Raw genomic sequence first — 14,262 nt, 5'->3', positions numbered from 1 at the left:
TTATCTCATTGCTGTTTGTGGGTCCTTGCTGTGCACAATTTATCTGTCATGTTTCCCTACGTTATAGTTAGTGACTACACTTCAAAAGTATTTTATTGCCTGTGAGGTGCTTTGGGATGACATGAGGTTGTGAAAGGTGCTATATATATATATATATATGTATAATTGCTAAAGTATTTTTGCTCTGGTTTTAATAGTACATTGTTGTCTCATCAAAGAGATGACTAATTAATTCAAAAGTTCAACCTACCCTAAACTGCTATCAATGACGCTGTTCAATGGTAGGATAAAGAGTATGTTGATATTTTGTTCATAGCACAATTTTATATGACTCCAATCAGTTTGCTGTATTAACAATGTACTGTTTAAACTCTTTGAAAACATCTTTGTTGAAAAGATAGCAGCAGCCTCATAGACCATGATTATATTGGAGTGGATGATTTCTTCAAATCAGGAATTTCTAACTTGAGCTAGAATGACCTGATTACAGTGACCATTAACTGTTGCAAAATGTATTATATTTCAGTCTGATACACCATTCAAACGGTCTTTCACACCAATGGACTACGCCAGCCATACACGGACAGGGCGAGCTTATTTTACAGGTAAACAAGCAGCACTCTGCTAAGCATATTTCATCAGAAACTGGGGAGTATTTGTGTGAATTCTAGAGCAATCTCACTGCAGACCTTCAGAATATAATATCTTCTGACTGCTATCCAATGACCCCCGCTAGAAAGTGCACAATTGAACATTGGGTGCAGACAAAATGGGACTCAGTTATAATGATCTCCACAGTTTAATGCCCTGCCAAAATTCAGTTTCTAGGCTTAGAAATGAAGGGTGGCCATTTTGTTGAGGTACCTGTGGTCTTTTGGCGCCTGTGGAACAGCACCTTAGCAAGGAGGGGAGAAAATTTGGGGAAAAATGCTTTTGTCGTAATAATGTGTAGATTATCCAACCATTTTGATTACATCAAGCAAACTTCCTAATAGAGTGACTAGAATCTTTAATAAAGACATTTCCAAGCATCCTAAGTAAATATGGCCAGTTATTGACATGGAAATGAAAGAATTACCAAAGAAGATAGTGCACTTCTGGTACTGGGACATATTAGAGGTCCAAATCATGCTCCCAGCATGGAGACTCATCCCTGGGGAGTGTATTTCAGGAATTCAGACATAATGGACAGAAAATCATGGACAATAGATGCTCAAATATGCTCTACTGGCTGGCAAGGCTCATTGCCAGGAGCATGATTTTGTACAAATGATTTCTAATGTGCCAAGACTGGAAGTTTGGATAAGTGTCACTGCTTGGTCTTGTTTACAACACTAAATAGTCCAGCTACATTTTTAATTGGATTATCTACAGGCTGAGCTTTTGAGGGCTAGAGTTAGATTTCTATACTATGTTGAAAAACATTTAAAAATAATGTAAGAGGTGTATTTTTCTCATTTTATGAATACAGGATTAAATGCCCATTTATTGTAGAAAATAACAAACACGGATTAAAAATGAAGATGCACAACATTTAGCATCTGAAGTTTCTACATAATCGGAACATGCAAGGGTGAAAGGAAATCATGCAACCAGAATCCATCTGTAATAATGCTGCTTTCATACCTCTTGAGCACCTAAATTGACATACCTGTACAACCAACACAAATAGTGAATATTTTGGTCATCCAACTGTGGAATGTGCAAAGCTTAACCAAAATGTCCAAAAAAGATTTGCTTTATAGATTAGTCCTGTTTTATTGAGATCCTATTAGTATGCCCACAAATGTCTTGTTATTTTGGGCCAGGGAGCTAGCCCACAAACACCCACAATGTGTAACGGTGGCAGATTTAGGTGGGTTCAGCTGGTACAGGAAACTTTGTGATATCCGGCACCGACGGGACCGAGCTGCTGCCGATCTATCAAAACTGCCGGACAAACCAGCGCTAATTCTGAAGGATACGGAGGTTTTCATCTCCGTATCTGACAACAAACACTGTTGCTTAGCAACAGCTTCTAAACAGTCGGCCCGTACCTTGGAAGCGTCTCTGTAGCTTAGCAACAGCTTCAGAGAGACTTCCCAGAGCCTGACTGTTGAAAAAAAAGCCACGAGAAGAAAAAAAAAGCCACGAGAAGAAAAAAAACCTAACAAAATGGCTCCTGATTTCTGCCGGTGGATCGAGGTTTCCGGACATACAACCTCCGGATAAACCAAAGTTTCCTGTAGTTGCCATCAGACCACTGCTGACAGACCCAATCCGACTGGGAGTCCCAACCTGACCCCCACTGGTGACTTACAGACTCAGATGAATGAACTTATAGCTGATCAGTCCATCAGTGTTCATATGGAGAAAATGGACATATATGAAAATTAAGTTATGTGTATATTAAAGAATAATGTACTTACACGTTCAAAGGAATCAACCTGTGGCTAACATGTCAGCTGTAAGTTAATTTATTTTATTGAGTCATTTTATTTAATTAATTTCTTTAAAAAAACTGATACAATTTATTCCTCGTGAGTCTGTTATCTCCATATTAAGAGTGATAGATCTAAAATATCTAAGATCTAAGACAGTATCAGTTCTAAGATATAATTGGTTAGAAGGAAGGAAACAGAAGATTGGAGTTATGGGCAGTTTCTCAGGGTGGTTGGAAGCGCCCCAAAAAGTTTAGTTCTGGGCTCCCTTCTGTTCACTGTGTATATCGATGATTTGGATATAGGGCAATAGAAAGGCTACAGGGAAAATTCACTGGGATGCTGCCTAGTATGAAAAAATACAGATATGAAGAAAGATTTGAAAAATTGGGACTGTTTTCATTAGAACAGAGGAGATTATGGGGTGTTTGAAATTATGAAAGGATGGCACAGTAGATAGAAACAGACTGCTTCCAGTGATCGAGGGATCTAGGATTAGGGGGACATAGATTTGAGATTAAATGTAAGAGATCAGAGATAGGACAGAGAGCAGGAGAAACATTTTTACACAAGTTGTAGGGATGTGGAATGAACTAGTGATTGAAGTTAGTGATTGAAACAGAGACCATGCCAACATTTGACAATAGATTAGATAGGTGGCTGAAGGAAAGAGGAATAAAGCAACATGGGAACAGAGCAGGCACTTGGGATTAAGACTGCTGCTCATGTGGAGGATAAACACCAGCATGGACTGGTTGGACTGAATGGCTTGTTTCTGTGCTGAAATTTCTATGTAATTCTAAGGTGAGAGACTAGTAAATGTTGGTATGCAGAGGGATTTGGGTGTTCTTGTACACGAATCACAGAAAGTTAACATGCAGGTACTGCAAGCAATTAGCAAGGCAAATGGTATGTTGGCCTTTTTTGCAAGGGGGTTGAAGTATAAGAGTAAGGAAGTCTTGCTGCAGTTAAATAGGGCTTTGATGAGACCACGTAGAGTACTGTGCACAGTTTTGGTCTCCTTACCTAAAGAAACATATATTTGTCTTAGAGGGGGTGCACAAAGTTTCACTAGATTGATTCCTGGGATGAGGGGATTGTCCTATGAGGAGAGATTGTGTAGAATGGGCCTATACTGTCTGGAGTTTAGAAGAATGAGAGGTGATCTCATTGAAACATACAAGATTCTGAAGGGGATTGACAGAGTGGATGCTAAGAGGCTGTTTCCCCTGGCTGGAGAGTCTAGAACTATGGGTCATAGTGTCAGGAGAAGGGTCAGCCATTTAGGACTGAGATGAGGAGAAATTTCTTCACTCAAAAGGTTGTGAATCTTTCAAATTCTCTATCCTAGAGGGCTCTGGATGCTTAGTCGTTGAGTATATTCAAGGCCGAGATTGATACATTTTTGGGCACTAAGGAATTCAAAGGATATGGGGATAGGGCAGGAAAGTGGAGTTGATGTAGAAGATCAGCCATGATCTTATTGAATGGTGGAGCAGGCTCAAGGGGCTGTATGGCCTACTCCTGCTCCTAATTCTTAAGTTCTTATATAATAATGATGAATGTGATAGGATTAAAACTGATTTTTACCAATGGAAGCTAAAGTCATTTAATGTTACCGATACTTTAGAATTTTCTTTATAGATCACGCTGGGATTGGTGTGACTGGCATCAGCCTAGGAATTTCTGCCTCTAGTTCTAATTATCACACAGATTTTGTACATCACCATCATCATCTATTAAACCAGCCACCTGTTGAAGGAGATGAGGAAGAGTATCGAACAACATGGGGTACTGACATTTTTAATTCTATCAGATGTCTGGAAAGGACAGGGTAACTCCCTCGTATGACAAATATCGTATTATTTGATTAATGAACAACTATTTTGTTGGGATAATGCTAAAATGTCACCTATGTAGTTTTCTGACAATATAAGGGGGGAATATTCCAGGGGGTCAACGGGCAGGATCGGTGGCGGGTCGGGTGGGAAAGTGTTTTTTTTACACAGCGGGTTGGGACCCCACTGTCAACCCGCTGCCACACGCCTTTACCAAATTTCGGGTCTGTCAGCGCTGAGCAGACCCGACATGCAGCGGCGGGGGAGGCAATTCAGGTCATTATGACCTTGTTAACAGAGGATTAACAACAATTTTGAGCTCGTCTTTTGAATTTACCAGCTTGCCAACAGGGTCCACGCTGCTCGGGGATCATGTCTGTTAAGCTGGGCAGGAGTTGAATGGCCATGGAATCATCTCATTACTTGAGAACTTGAAATGTGCTACAAAAGCTCCCATCTCACAGCTTTTACTTTCTAATCTCAGAAGCTGTTGCTTACTGCATTTGGAAGACAGATTGAGCTTTATGCAGGTTGCAAGTGTTTGGAGCAAACTCTCTATCCAGCGTTACCTCATTGGAACAACCTCTCTCACCATTGACTGATTGTTTCTGTCATCTCAAGTTCACCTGCCATCTATTCCATCAGCATGGGTGCACTTTATACTCTCTCACCTTGGTCCTCAGGATCTGACCACGATCAGCCTCAACACCAGCAGCACCAACATCCACACCAACCTTCTCCGTAATCACCTGATGCTGCACAGGGCATCAGCACCTGACCACATTGCTGCCCAGGACGCCAGAGATGACCTCACCATGGCCACATTTACTTCACTTGGTGCTGCACACCCTGGCTGCAACATGATGCGCCAGGTTGGCACCACCACACACTAACAACATAAAGCATCCCTACAATGCCCAAGCCATTCCTTTCACACTTATCGCCGTTGTGGGGGGTACCGTTATGTCTCACCATTCACTGCAACTCACAAAGCCACTTCCAAAGGTGCACACAAATCTGTCCAAGAAGGCAAAGTGTTAAAAATAAAGATTTCAATATTTGACAGCACAGAAACATTGGCTAAAACACACAAGTGCCTACCTTGTGTGTTGTTAGTTGGTATGATTGCATTAGGATGAGGGCAAGTGTGAGGGGTGGCTAGTGAGATGGGGAAGTTTTAATGTAGATAGAGAGGGATGGGTGGAGGTGCAAAGTAAGTAGGATGTGCAGGAGTAGGGTAGGGAAGGCAGAGTTATGGGGATGTGATGAGTGGCACAGCAGGATGAGGTTGAGTGTGGCTTTGCAGTAACGTTTCGTGATCTACTGAGATCATTGAAAGGTTTGCGCCACTGCAGCCAGGTCCTCCTGATGACATCCCTGCTTTTGCCCTCCTGTGCAATGTGCAACCAGGCTGCATTGATGTCCTGTGGAGATCTCTTCCACCCTTGGAAGGGAAGAGAACCTCCCTGCGTGCTGTGACTCACTCCATAAGCATGTGGAGGGAGCCGTGCGAGAGCCTGGGTGTAGACGTCCACCTTTGTGCAGTGCTTGTCAGTGTTTGCAGCACCTCAATGCTTAACAAGCCCTATTAACGAAAAATCCTTTTTACAGAGCGGCTGCAGCCGGGAGCAGGACCGGAACCCGGCAACCACCTCTCCCGCTGCGATCCCACCTCTGCTGGCGAAATCACGGCCTATATGTCTACTATTGCTCCTTAGGTCCCTTTTTCAGTTCCCCCATGCTGATTCAATTCATTGTATACTTATGCTCCATAATTTTAACCCATGTTTAATGTTTTACATTTATCTGTGACAATTTTCCATAATAACCAATAGTAATCCTTTTGTAAATCTTTTGCTACATTCTCTGCTTCTAACAATCCTCCTATTTTTCTTCTGTCAGTACAATTGACCATTATTTACTGCTCCTTCATATGCCTCTAACAAGCATCTTATCCTGAATAATACAGGATTTGTTGAGGACAGTGTACTTCTGTGTGCAACATACATATTTCATTATTTAGAATGTTTAAGTTGAGTACCTTTCCCAGCAGAATGTCAGTTTTTTAAAAATATCATTTGGCTTCATATAATGAGAAGATTATGCCAACATTATACGATAGCAAAATACTGCGGATGCTGGAAATCCGAAATAACAACAGAAAATGCTGGAAAAACTCAGCAGGCCAGGTAGCATCTGTGGAGAAAGAAGCAGAGTTAACGTTTCAGGTCGAAGACCTTTCATCAGAACTGGAAACAAGCAGGAAAAGGAACAGATTTTAAAGCAAGTTTAAGGGCTGGGAAATGGGAGAGGGGATGAAAGAAGATTGGGAACAGTTTAAGATAGAGCAACGGAAGGCAAAGGGCATGATCAAGAGGGGCAAAATAGCTTACGAAAACAAGCTGGCGGAAAATATAAAAACTAACTCCAAAAGCTTTTATAAATATATCAAAAGGAAAAGACTGGTGAAAACCAAAGTTGGTCCATTGCAGTCAGATACGGGGGAATATATAATGGGAAATAAGGAAATGGCAGATCAACTAAATGCATACTTTGGGTCAGTCTTTACGAAGGAAGACACAAAAAACCTCCCTGGGATATCGGGAAAAATAGGGACATTGGCAAAGGAGGAACTGACGCAAATCAATATCTCTAAGGATATGGTGTTAAGGAAGCTAAAGGGATTGAAGGTGGACAAATCCCCAGGGCCTGATAACATGCATCCTAGGGTACTGAAGGAGGTGGCCCTAGAGATAGCGGATGCACTAAGGATGATTTTTCAGAATTCATTAGACTCGGGAACAGTGCCGATGGATTGGAGGGTAGCTAACGTTACCCCACTATTCAAAAAGGGGGGTAGGGAAAAAGCAGGTAATTACAGACCTGTAAGCCTTACATCAGTTGTGGGCAAAATGCTGGAGTCCATCATTAAGGATGAAATAGCGGAGCACTTAGCAAATGGGGACAGGATAGGACAGAGTCAACATGGATTTACAAAGGGTAAATCGTGCTTGACTAATCTATTGGAATTTTTTGAGGGAGTAACTGGTAGAATAGATGGGGGAGAGCCAGTAGATGTGGTGTACCTGGACTTCCAAAAGGCCTTCGATAAGGTCCCACATAAAAGATTAGCATGGAAAATTGAGGCTCATGGGATAAAGGGGAAAGTTTTGGCGTGGATAGGGAACTGGCTGTCAGATAGAAAACAGAGAGTTGGAATAAACGGCTCATTTTCTGAATGGCAGGCAGTAACAAGTGGGGTACCACAGGGATCTGTCCTGGGCCCCCAGCTGTTCACAATTTACATTAATGACCTGGATCAGGGAGTCGGATGCAGCATTTCCAAATTTGCAGACGACACTAAACTAGGAGGTGGGGTGGGCTCAGAGGAAGAGACCAGGAAGCTCCAGAGCGATTTGGACAGACTGGGCGATTGGGCGGATAAATGGCAGATGCACTATAATGTGGACAAGTGCGAAGTTATCCACCTTGGGTGCAGGAACGGGAGGGCAAATTATTATTTAAATGGCAATAGATTGGGAGAGGGGGAAGTACAGAGAGACCTGGGTGTTCTTGTACACCAGTCACTGAAGGCGAGCATGCAGGTGCAACAGGCGGTCAAGAAGGCAAACGGTATGCTGGCCTTCATAGCAAAAGGGTTAGAATACAGGAACAGGGATACCTTGCTGCAGCTGTACAGGGCACTGGTGAGACCACACCTCGAGTACTGTGTACAGTTTTGGTCGCCTCATCTGAGGAAGGATGTTCTTGCCATGGAGGGGGTGCAGCGGCGATTCACCAGGCTGATACCAGGAATGGCGGGAATGACCTATGAGGAGAGACTATGTAGTTTAGGGATGTACACACTGGAGTTTAGAAGATTGAGAGGGGACCTCATAGAAGTGTATAAAATTCTGACAGGTCTAGACAGACTGGATGCAGAAGGAATGTTTCCCTTGGCGGGTGAGAACAGAACTAGAGGACATAATTTAAGGATAAGGGCTAAACCATTTAGGACAGAGATGAGGGGGAATTTCTTCACTCAGAGAGTGGTGAACCTGTGGAACTCATTGCCACAGAGGGCAGTGTACGCCAGCTCATTAAATATATTTAAGAGGGAATTAGATATATTTCTACGGGCAAAAGGGGTTAAGGGTTACGGAGAGAAGGCGGGGACGGGATACTGAATTAAAGGATCAGCCATGATCTCATTAAATGGCGGAGCAGGCACGAAGGGCCGAATGGCCTACTCCTGCTCCTATCTTCTATGTATCTATCTATGTAACAAAAGGGAAGGTCTGTGATAGGATGGAAGGCAGGAGAAGAAAAGAGGCATTAAGAGATATTCAAGGCAAGAGGAAGTGGTAATGGGACAGGTTAAGAAACAAAGGATGGCTCTAGATGGAGTGTGAATTGCGCTGGCAGAATGAAAGACAGCTGCCATGTGGGGGAAAAAAAGCACAAACAAAAAGTGTGGATAAAAAATATACATGTGATAGGGACTGAGGTTATGATCTGAAATTGTTGAACTCTATGTTGAGTCCAGAGGGCTGTAAAGTGCCTAATCGAAAGATGAGGTGCTGTTCCTTGAGCTTACGCTAAGCTTCCGTGGAACAATGCAAGAGGCCGAGGAGGTTGAGGTCTGAGTGGGAATGGAGTGGTGAATTAAAGTGACAGGTAACCGGAAGCTTGGGGTCCCCCTTACGAACTGAACGGAGGTGTTCCGCAAAGCGGTCACCCAATCTGCGTTTGGTCTCCCCAGTGTAGAGGAGACCACATTGTGAGCAGCGAATATAGTATACTAAATTGCAAGAAGTAAAAGTAAATCGCTGTTTCACCTGGAAGGGGTGTTTGGGGCCCTGGACAGTAGGAATGGGGGAGGTATAAGGGCATGTGCTGCATCTCCTGCGCTTGCACGGGAAGGTGCCGGGTGAAGGGGAAGGGGTGTTGGGGGTGATAGAGGAGTGGACTAGGGTGTCGCGGAGGGAGCGGTCCCTATGGAATGCTGAAAGGGGAGGTGAGGGGAAGATGCGTTTGGTGGTGGGATCACGCTGGAGGTGGCAGAAATGGCAGAGGATGATCCGTTGAATGTGGAGGCTGGTGGGGTGAAAGGTGAGGACAAGGGGAACTCTATCGTGGTTCCGGGAGAGAGGGGCAGGGGTGAGGGCAGAAGTGCAGGAGATAGAACGGACACGGTCGAGGGTTGTGTCAACCACTGTAGAGGGGAATCCTCGGTTGAGGAAAAAGGAAGACACATAGGAAGCACTGGTATGGAAGGTGGCAACGTTGGGGCAGATGCGGCGGAGACGGAGAAACTGGGAGAATGGAATAGAGTCTTACAGGAGGCGGGGTGGGAGGAAGTGTAGTCCAGGTAGCTGTGGGAGTCAGTGGGCTTGTAGTGAATGTTAGTCAATAACCTATCCCCAGAGATGGAGACGGAAAAGTTGAGGAAGGGAAGGGAAGAGTCGGAGATGGACCATGTGAAGATGAGGGAAGGGTGGAAATTGGAAGCAAAGTGAATGAAATTGGCTAGTTCAGGGCGAGAGCAGGAAACGGCACCGATACAGTCATCAATGTACCGGAAAAAGAAGTGAGGGAGGGGACCCGAGTAGGACTGGAACAAAGAGTGTTCCACAATCCCACGAAAAGGCAGGCATAGCTAGGACCCATGCGGGTACCCATAGCAACACCTTTGATTTGGAGGAAATGAGTGGAGTCAAAGGAGAAGTTGTTGAATGTGAGAACAAATTCAGCCAGGCAGAAGAGGGTGGTGGTGGATGGGGACTGGTTGGGCCTCTGTTCAAGGAAGAAGCGGAGCGCCCTCAGGCTGTCCTGGTGGGGGATGGAGCTGTAGAGGGATTGGACGTCCATAGTGCAAAGGAGGTGGTTGGGGCCAGGAAACTGGAAACTGGAAACTGTTAAAGTGGCGGAGGGCGTCGGAAGAGTCGCGGATGTAAGTGGGAAGAGACTGGACAAGGGGAGAAAAAATAGAGTCGAGATAGGAAGAGATAAGTTCTGTGGGGCAAGAACAGGCTGAAACGATGGGTCTACCAGGGCAGTCCTGTTTGTGGATCTTGGGAAGGAGATAGAAGCGGGCTGTGCGGGGTTGGGGAACTATGAGGTTGGTGGCTGTGGGGGGAAGATCTCCAGAGGAGATGAGGTCAGTGACAGTTTTGGAAACGGTGGCTTGATGTTCGGTAGTGGGGTCATGGTCCAGGTGGAGGTAGGAGGAGGTGTCGGAGAGTTGGCGTTCAGCTTCCGCTAGGTAGAGGTCGGTTTGCCAAACAACAACAGCACCACCCTTGTCAGCTGGTTTAATGACAATGTCAGGGTTGGATCTGAGAGAATGGAGTGCTGCAAGTTCAGAGGGAGGTAGGTTGGAGTGAGTGAGGGGAGCAGAGAAATGGAAACGGCTGATGTCACAGCAATAGTCCAGAGGGAGGTAGGTTGGAGTGAGTGAGGGGAGCAGAGAAATGGAAACGGCTGATGTCACGGTGGCAGTTTGCAATGAAAAGATCTAGAGAGGGTAAGAGGCCAGAGGGAGGGGTTCAGGTAGAACGAGAATTCTGAAAGCGGGAGAAAGGGTCAGCCGTGCGGGGGAAAGACTCTTGGCCAAAGAAGTGGGCACGGAAACGAAGGCGGCGGAAAAAGAGCTCAGCATCGTACTTGTATAATGTTGTAATGCCAGCATTATACTTGTGTTGCAGATCGCAGCACTCACTGATGTTGAGACATTTTTGGGGACGGAATTAACATCACCATTAAATGAACCTGTAGGTCATTTGAAAGTACTTGACTTGCAAAAATAAACTTTGTTCCCTTATTCTATTGCTCTTTCCCACTCTTAGCAACTTTTCCAACAACTGAATTGGCAAAAAAAGGTTCTCCTCATTTGGTTGTCTGTCTATGTCTATTATAGGTCCACAAGTCCATTTCCAGTCCAAAACATTCAGTCGTCTTCCTACAAATTCCAGAAAGCGATCCCAGGTGGTTTCATAGGTACAGTAAGTCCAGAGACTGGAGAATGGAAAGCTGGAGAATTAATGAAAACAGTCTGCTTTGTCAGGTCACAAAAAGGGCCGGGAGAAAGCCTGATTAAAAGAAAACTTAAAGTGAAAATTCAGAGCGCTTTGAAGTGAAAGATACAGGTGGTGAGAAGGCTTGCATCAAAGTATGGTCCACTTAACGCTGACACAACGATCAATGACATACAGACTATCTGTTAGCTGTCTTCCTATTAATATCTATTCAGCAAACTATGCAATAAAGCATCATTTTTACAGGAACTCACAAGACTATTTGTCAAGACGGCAGGCAGCGGATTCTAGGAAAGCAATGTTTCCTGGTATCATAACTAGTGACCTGACACTTTTATTCTGTTACCCTTAAATTGCTCATTAGTTCCAACATGCAGTTAATACCTCAATAATCTCCTGACAGGCAGCTACTGCAAGTACATTTTGTGTTAATTAAGAAACTAGACAGCTTTAACAACTCAAATCTGTATTCTTGAAAGTTTATGCTTGTTGAATTTAATATGAGCAAGGTAAAGGGAAATGATCAATTTGCAGTTATACCACAGAAATGCAATGTATTCCTTTTTAGATGAGTGTGCTTTCTTGTAGATTGTCAGTATTTATGAGAAGTCAAACATCTGTGGCATGTGCTTGTCATCTCTTCATAATTTCACTAAAGTGTAACATATACTTGTGTTTTCTTTTCTTATTTATATTATTTATAATTCAAAAATGACATTTCTAAGGTATTGTAATAGCATTTAGCAGCCATGCTGCACATTTCAGTCCATAATGTATGTAATGTTACATATACTGTATATTGTGTTCAAGCAATCTATGCAATGACAAGAATGGAGCTCTAAAACACTAGATGCCAGTCATTTTCCCTCGAATTTGTTCAGGTGTTATTAAATTTTGCATCCATCACTGAAACCTAATTCAATGGACCAAATCTTGCTGGAGCGGGCCATTAGTTAGTTAGACTTTTTTCTGCACTGTATAATTTGCACCGTAACTTGCTGGAAGTGCTGATAACAGAGTGTCAAGGGCAACAGGGCATCTGGGACCTTAGTGAATGATGGGACCAACAGCGTATCCCTTAACCAGTGAGATTTAGGGATTGAGAAAGACACAGAGAAACAAAGGAGAAAGAAGGTGAATTAGAGTCAAATTAGGTACAGAAAGAGAAAGATTGCATTCAGAAAGAAAAAAAGAGACAGAAAGGAAAAGTAAGATTTTTTAAATTTTAAATCTCTAAGATGAATTTATTACATGCAGGAATGAGGCTGAACAGTTTAAATTGTTCCCTTGCTGGGCTGGAGAGTTGATTGGCATTGCATTAACAATTATCACATTGTTGGAAGGGTACTTACGCTGTTAATTATGAGCCCTAAATTTCTGCGGTGAGTTTAAGGGCAATTAATGTGCAAATGCAGCAAGTTCTTAAAAATAACGGAGAAGCTAAGGGCGAGATGCCGTTTATGCAAAGCAAATGGCGGAGTGGCGTAAATCAACCAGTTCTGGAGATTCGCAACACACGGTTCATCTCTTCATCCCCTGAACTTGCTGGCCGATTTGGGCATTAGTAACGGAGAGCATCGTGAATTCACAGTTCTTCTCCCAGGAAGGTTTGGCCCATTATTTAGTAACAACATGTTAAAGTGAGGATTCTGTTTTTAATGTAATTATGTACGGTACTTTTGATTGTATTTTAATGTGTGAATTTGCCAAATCTTTTGTATGTTGCTCAGAATGTGTGTGTGTACATATAATAGTTTAGAATGTACTATTTGTGATATAGGTAGATGAATACTTAATTAATTTTTATGATATTCCTCTGCTTGCTATTTTAGCTGAGGCATTTGCCACTAAGTTAAATGGGTTAATGCCTGTGCTAAAACAGAGGAATATCAGACACAGGAATTAAGTGTTCACCCGCTATCACCAACTGTAAATTTTCTAGACTAATACTGTTTGGATTTTATGGTATATCATAAAATACATGGTTTATTTATAAATCCAAAGTACTTTGGGTATTTCAGATATTGTTTTCCTTTAATGCTTTTGTGTAAATAAACAATATATCATGATGCAACAAGAATTAGCTTTTGCAATGATTTTCTCTTGGATGAAAAGTAGGTACATTTACAAAGTAATATTGTTTGTGCACGTAACTGTAAAATTACTTAGGTGGTGATTTTCACTCAGAAGTCGGGAAGGAGGCGGAACTACAACTTTCAGGGTTGTAGTCCCGCCTCCATCGCGATGCGGCCAATCCACGCGATCTTAACTTGATTGACCTTGTTGAACCCACCCAGCGGGCTCAGCAGGCCAATTAAGGGCCACCCGGCAACAGGTGACGTCACAGACTGAAATTTCATCTGTCAAGACGTTTTGACAGATGAAATATCAGTGTTTCACAGCTGTTTGAAGCTGTCAAACACTAACAGTCTTACTTCTAACCTGAGTCCTTCTACACAGACTGAGTTAGAAATCTCTCCGGCACAGAAAGCTGCAGGCTGTCACTTTTGACAGTTCGCAGCCATTCTGCTTTCTGTGCCGGTGAGATGAGGGAACTCCCGAAACCTAGAGGAAGGAAGGCTGTTAAGGTAAGTACAGGTAATTTAAACTTCTTTACACACTTTAGACACACCAAACACACTTACCTTTGCACTCATGCACCCATCACTCATCTGAACACTGCCATCTCGACCCCTCCAAGTCCTTCAACCCGACGGCCCGACTCCTCTAACTTGGTGTGGTTTGGAGCCATCGGGAATCCACACTTCAAGCTTTAAAATAGGGATTAGGCTAAAAACTGCCTGTTAACTACCTGTTAACAGGCAGTTAATTGGCACTAATCCCTTCCTGCCTCGGGTAGGCGGGTCCCAGTGCGGGGCGGGTACCCGCCTCCTTTGAAACTTACATAGAGGCGGGTTGGGGGCGGGATGGTGTCGGGACCCCCGAATTCAGGACTTTAACCCCCCG

The 14,262-nt window shown here is 43.5% G+C and overlaps 1 protein-coding gene across 3 annotated transcripts in view; it reads left to right on the top strand.

Annotated features, from left to right (window-relative positions):
- fam149a (family with sequence similarity 149 member A) overlaps nucleotides 1–11,359 on the top strand; it is a 213,866-nt gene extending 202,507 nt beyond the window's left edge. For 2 of the 3 annotated variants that reach the window (XM_085970968.1, XM_085970959.1), the window contains exons 14-16: nucleotides 527–605; nucleotides 4,065–4,211; nucleotides 11,178–11,359. In XM_085970968.1, the coding sequence (XP_085827094.1) occupies nucleotides 527–605; nucleotides 4,065–4,211; nucleotides 11,178–11,257 (306 nt within the window). In that variant the 3' untranslated portion in view covers nucleotides 11,258–11,359. Of the gene's footprint in view, nucleotides 1–526; nucleotides 606–4,064; nucleotides 4,212–5,869; nucleotides 6,577–11,177 lie in introns of those variants that run through there. The other variant, XM_085970951.1, reaches the window with a different exon arrangement.
- Nucleotides 11,360–14,262: the final 2,903 nt, after the last annotated feature.

This window comes from Somniosus microcephalus, chromosome 2 (assembly GCF_052327205.1).
Source record: "Somniosus microcephalus isolate GS21.2 chromosome 2, FLI_Smic_1.0, whole genome shotgun sequence".
In the NCBI taxonomy this organism is placed as follows: domain Eukaryota; kingdom Metazoa; phylum Chordata; class Chondrichthyes; order Squaliformes; family Somniosidae; genus Somniosus; species Somniosus microcephalus.
Note: the sequence above shows the minus strand (reverse complement) of the source record. Positions and strands in the feature narration are given on the sequence as shown.